Consider the following 6281-nt stretch of genomic DNA (forward strand, 5'->3'; position numbering starts at 1 on the left):
GAGAGAGAGAGAGAGAGAGAGAGAGAGAGAGAGAGAGAGAGAGAGAGAGAGAAGCTTTTATGCTCGGTTGCACACTAACAGTGACAATCAAACTCAGACATCCGTTACATTTAAATGGTCCTATTCTTTTAAGTAGCCTACTGTCTGATTTATTGAACATGTGATATCTAATTGTTTGGCCACTTTGTAGCAAGTAAAAAGAAATATCTGGCTCTTTAGCTGCTGAATGCATCACTATCTACTATCTATCATCAGCTGGTTGCTAACTTTGTCTGTCTGCTGTTTAGTGCTGCGCAGCTAGCTGCCGGCTGCGTTTGAAGTCAAAACTATGAGAGCACTGACGGTGAAACAAAACAGTAAAGTTATGTACCATAAAACCAAAACAATGAGTTGATGATGCTTTAAATCTCCACAGAGCTAAGGGGAAGATAAATCACATGAAAGTAGTAATTTTGTCTATTGTAAATATAAAAATATTTTGTTTATAGCCGCTTTAATGTACAGTAAAATTAGTTACTGCATACATAAATCTGCAATTACAGAATTAAAGACACTTGTTCAAATATGCAAAAACTGTGTTTTTCATTGGAGGAGGGTGTGTTTAAATTATGGAAATTATGGAGTAAACCATGGAGTCAAATTTACAAAGCATGTGTTCACAAATACTGCTGACTGTTACACAATCAGGAGTGCTGCTACTGTAATTCGACAGCAATTATAACAATTTGTCTGAGTCAAACATAATGTTAGATATAAAGCCATCTGAAATATGCACAAACTAAAAGCATAATCGCCCCATTATATGCATTAAATCTATCATCTGTTGGGTGTAGGCAAACAAGTGTTCTATTTAGGCTGAGTACACTTTCCAAATGCATCAAGAGAGCGCCAAGTAATTACCCTGGCCATTTAGCAGTAAACGGAATGCTAATCTGAGGTATGCTAACAGTTGGTGGTGAAGCAAAGACAAACCACATCTGCAGAACGCACAAGAGCCAATGGATCTTAAACCCAGACCATCCAGAAACACTCATAATGACTAGGTCCTGCTGTTGTGGCTTCCACACATTGTTCCAAAATGGTAATTACTCTAGATACCCTCAGAAAAGGGCAGTTATTTTTGTAATAGTAGAGATGTTTTAGATAAACAGCATGTATATTTATTTTAATCTGTGGCTTGCTTTAGAATAGAATCTGCTGACTAAATGTAACTGTTTGTATTTGAGTTGCAGTTTTGCAGTCTTGGACCTTTTTGACTTCATAGTCACACACAAATAACTCCTCGTGAATGATAGTGTGCTAGTTTTCATGTATCCTTCCATCTACTGGCACATCCCATCAGGTCAATGACACAGACTAAACTTGAATTCTGTAGTTGTACAGTGTAACAAAAAGCTCTTTTCTGTTCCTATTTTTGTTCCATTGAATAACATTTGGGACCCTTCATAAGACTGCTTCATGGTTCTAAGAGATTGTGCGCACGGGGGGAAGCACAAGTGCAGCAGAAATCTATGAAGCATGACAGTGACCCAAAGGATGAATCACACAGCTGTCACCACTGCCGTACAAACTAAGGACAAATGTGGGAAACTTAGCTTTGCCAAGTACTGCACTTATAAAAAGTCTTTGATGAGAATCATACAAGCCTGCTGTGAGAGAACCCTGTTCTTCAGCTTGGAGATCAAATAGTAACACACCGCAGCAGCAATCAGATACCGGGTTGTTGTGAAAGAACTGCAACTGATGAGCCTGATAAAGACAACCTTAAAAAAGACAAACAAACTAAAAAAGTTGAGTGCAGATCTCTTGGCAATGCACTTTGGAAACTCTTTGGGCTCTCCACTGTTTTAGATATATCTATTCCCTCATCACTCTTTGGTAGATTGCAGACTGATTGTGTGTGTTTCCTCGATAGAGCACAAGCACTGTGTGTGTGTGGCCATTAAAATGTCTGGCTGCAGTTCAGGTGCTTCTTCTGTTCTTTGTCCTCCGCCAGGGAGGAGAAGGATGATCTCTTGGGGATCATCTTGTAAGTGTCCTAGCTTTCCATTTTCCATGCAGGACCACTGAACTCAAAGATGATGATGTTTGTCTTTTTCACTTATGTTTACACGTCAGCCAATAGGGGCTGTAACACTTAAAGTGTCCTTTTTAAATAATCAAAATTAGGACTCCCCTGCTACTCTATTCTGTTTAGTGTAAAACTGCATAAACAATGTTATGGATTGTGATACGCTGTCATTAATTTGTTTTTGGCCTTGAATAGCAGTCCTGCGGTTGTCATAAAATCATCTAGGATGTGCTTGGAGTAGTATAAGACAAAGCTGTGATGACAGCACTTTCATATAAATAGTGAAATCTTTAAGTTTTGCATGACCTGTGCCAAAAAAAAAGTGCCTTAACAAGGTCTTTTTGCAGAAAAACTGAATAAGCTCACGTGGCTTAGAATGCAGCGCTATTTGAGTGGGGAGAACATAAAAACACAACAGGAAAATCGGATGCACACAGCTACTTCATAAACATTTGTCTAATTACAGAATAAGCTGCAGTTCTGAGAACCTCACACTTGCGTGTGTTCAGAAGTTTAGGTCTATTTACTGACAAGCCAATAAGAACCAGCTGCAGAATGACCTCAGCAGTGAGTTTCAGGGTTACACACTCTTTCTCAAACAGTCTGTCAAACTGACTTTGAACACTATCTGACACGCACAACAGATCCAACGACTTCCTCCAAATGGCTTGGCTCCACGCTGGGGGGGACCAAAAGCCCTTTATTCCAACAAACGCCTTTTTCTTGTTGCATCCAAGACCTCGAAATGCGGCTGGTGGGACTCCACATGTATTCAGGCTGCAGTTAACCCTTCCAAACACCATGGAAATATTGTGTTGAGACAATGACGTAAATCCAGACCTTATCAATTTTCACGTGTTTAGTATAGGTGTTGAAGTCCTTGCAGCAATAGCTTTTAATATGATCCAAATATAAGAATATAAGAACTTCATTGTAATGCTAATTTATATTGTTGCCTCATTTGAACCTCGTTTGATAACAGATGAAAAATTCCCAGTCAACCAAGCAAAATTCATCACAATTTGAAAAGATTATCTGTAAAGTATGTTGAGACAAAACTTTACCGGCCTACCCATCTTGCCCCTCTTCCCTGGTTCACCGGGAATGCCCTGAAAATTAAAACAAGAGAGAGCAGAGGTGGAATAGAAAACAAAGCAATAGTGGAAAAGGAAAAAGTACAAGGAAGATAGAAAAACAAAGAAGAAAGACAATATGTAAAAACCACATCAAAACCAAAGCATAACACTCTTTGGCATAACTGATTCAATACCATAAAACACAATCAAAAAGCCAAAGCTGTAATCTTCTCTAAACTCCTGCTTCAACAGATGTGAGGAACAGCTGACTGCAGCCTTTTTAGGCCTCCATCTCATAAATCTATATATGTTAAATAAACCAGTTTCTCCTGGGAGAAGACAGGCAGACACAGTCTGTTGTGTGTAGCTAAGGTATGAGTGATCTCCCAAACTTGCTGGCTGGCTGATCTTGATTACAGCCCTGCGCTGGCGCAACCTCCTGGAGCATGTCATAAGTAGGCTAATCGCTTCATGTTTTAGAGGCTGTACAGAAGGAGGAGGCCTTGATGAGTTCAGGCAGTTCTAAGCCTCTAAAAGGGGGCTTTTATCATATGAGTCATCAACACTCCCACACAGCCTTCTACACACTCACTTAAGACAGCTGAATGAAATAGCAAGACAGGCACTCATTCATCTCATAGGGCCCATTCCCTGGGTTCAGTTGGTCACTGTACATTTTTACAATTATTGAGTGTGCTTTGGAGAAAAATACACATTTGACAAGAACTCACTCTTTCGCCATCAGGCCCAGGCAGGCCAAAAAGCCCCGGGATTCCAATGAAACCCTGCAGGAGAGGAGAGGAGAGGAGAGGAGAGGAGAGGAGAGTAGAAAGGAAGGTGGGACAAGAAGAGAGAGGAGGAATATGGGATGTGAGTATTTGGACGCCACAGAAGCAGCAGGAGGAACAGCAACTCCCATTGGTTCTAGGGCTGGGTTTCAGGGGTGGAGGGTCCAGCATGGATAGGGTGGACTTCCATGAAGAACCAAGCCATGAGGCAAGTGTATATGCCCATGGACTGCATGGTGCTGGCTTCCACGATGTAGTCCAAGGGCACATACCCTCACGCCAGGGATCTCTGAAGATAGCCAGGACATCACACTGAGCTGTTGGTGCAGGGGGAGACACACACAGGAACACAAGCACAAACACCACAACAGTTGAACAGTAGAGGAACAGGTGGATGCTAGTCTCAGGCAAGAACGAGTTGGGTTGGTTTACGGGCAAACAATATGGAGTATGCTGCAAAAGAGAGTGCAGAATATTTAGAAAGGGGTTCAGTGAGAGAGAGAGAGAGGACTAGAATGCCTCCTTAAGACAGCAGGGCCTCATAGGAGCTTGAACAGGAAATTCCAGCCAGTGGGGGCAGGGGAGGCTTTGGTGCAGCCAAGGGGAGCTGATAAAGAACGTTTATTGGAACGCAATATAAAAATCCCTGTTTGTGTCTGTGTTTTTGTTTGTTTGTGTACCTCAAGGGTGTGTGTTTGTATGTGAAGGCTTATCAACAGCCAGTCTTTCAGTAAATGTCTGTGTACAGTAATACCTTGTTTACATTACTAATTTACTATTAATACTATTAATAGTGGCACACACTGGTTGAGTGAGTGTGTATGAATGTGTTTATGTGTGCAAAGGTGGATGCCACCAAAGTGCATGCATGCTCTCATACATGCATGCACTTTGGATGTTGTTGCATCTACGTGCACAGGCATATCCTCATGCAACAACAGGTTTACAGCAAAAAATACCAACAGTTTACAACCTTAAATTAAACATCTTTTTACATGTCTTAAATCAGTCTCCTCTAAATATTGCATATTAAAAGTGTCAGAAAGCTGCCAGGCTAACTGCCGTCCCTTTAAACATGCTAACTGGTCCTGTCAAAGAACCAATGTTAGTAATTTAGACAGTTAAAATCAAACTTGAGCGACATACTTGGAGAGAAGACGTTGAGTTAACTTACCCGAACGCCTTTAGGCCCCATTGGTCCTATAGGCCCGGGTAAACCCTGAAAAACAAAGACAGGACATTCATTTCAGCGGCTCAACACAATGTTTTTCTAAAATAGACTGTGAATGTGTTTGCCATTGTGCATCATGATGTATGAAAAAGTGGCAGGGCAAAGACTTATAGTCTATCAAACACATTTAAGATGCATTCTATTCAATCGATTAAGTTAATGTTATGTATACAGTTCCTTGTAAATATGCCAGTAAACCCACACACTGTACAGAGGGTGGAGACAATAACAGGTACAACAAAACACATTCCAATATAGTAGCTCTGCAATAAATGTACCCATTCAGCTTCATGGCAATTAATGAGGCTGCAGCTTGTGGTAATGGTCTCATGGATCAGTTCATTTCTTTTTTTTTCTTTCTTTTTTTTTATATTTCAACGACTCTATACAGTATTTACCCAACTATTTCCCTCCAAATCAGCTGTTCAACATAACCTCATTCCACTTGGCCTTCTGCTCTTACTATGGCCCTGACTACAACTGTACCAGTCACAGCAGAGGATTTACTGCACCTGCCTGCCAGGATAACCTTTGGCACCTGGGCTTCCGACTGGACCTTGCTCTCCCTGCAGGGGAGAGAGAGAGAGAGAGAGAGAGAGAGAGAGAGAGAGAGAAAGAGAGAGAGAGTGATGAAGGTGAGATAGTGATGGAGAGAGGTGGGGAGGGTGATCAAAATGGCAGTAAGGCAAACACAGGCAGGCCCAGACGGAGACAGCGCACATGAGCTACAGTTAAAAGAGCCAACTACCGTATAACAAGGGCATGAATAAAAGGAGTGTTTGCATGCTAAAACTGTGTAGCTATTATCAGCAAAATGAACTAAAAGTATAAAAAGTACTAAATGCCCCTGTGAATTATATACTGCTAGACTTATATTAATATTACTGTAGTCTTGCATTGCCAGACCTTCCTTCACAGTGCTGTAGAGGAGGGTCTGGCTATTCCATGCATGGGGATGGGAGAAAAACGTGCTCTGGTTTATTGGCATTTCTTTAAACCAATCATAATTGTCTTGGGCGGCGCCGGACACAATGACGGTGCCTCTGTTAAATAACCTCAGGAAGGAACTTGTTTTGGTTGAACATGTGCTCGTTCAAAAGTTGTTTTAGTCGAGC

General features: G+C 41.3%; 1 protein-coding gene across 1 annotated transcript in view; it reads right to left on the bottom strand.

Annotated features, from left to right (window-relative positions):
* col27a1a (collagen, type XXVII, alpha 1a) overlaps positions 1-6281 on the bottom strand; it is a 72497-nt gene that overhangs the window by 32205 nt on the left and 34011 nt on the right. The window contains exons 9-12 of the mRNA XM_032539663.1: positions 5679-5732; positions 5110-5154; positions 3879-3932; positions 3136-3180 (exon numbers count right to left, since the gene is read on the bottom strand). Of these exons, the coding sequence (XP_032395554.1) occupies positions 3136-3180; positions 3879-3932; positions 5110-5154; positions 5679-5732 (198 nt within the window). The remainder of the gene's footprint in view (positions 1-3135; positions 3181-3878; positions 3933-5109; positions 5155-5678; positions 5733-6281) is intronic.

This window comes from Etheostoma spectabile, chromosome 16, assembly GCF_008692095.1.
Source record: "Etheostoma spectabile isolate EspeVRDwgs_2016 chromosome 16, UIUC_Espe_1.0, whole genome shotgun sequence".
NCBI classification, from domain to species: Eukaryota; Metazoa; Chordata; class Actinopteri; order Perciformes; family Percidae; genus Etheostoma; species Etheostoma spectabile.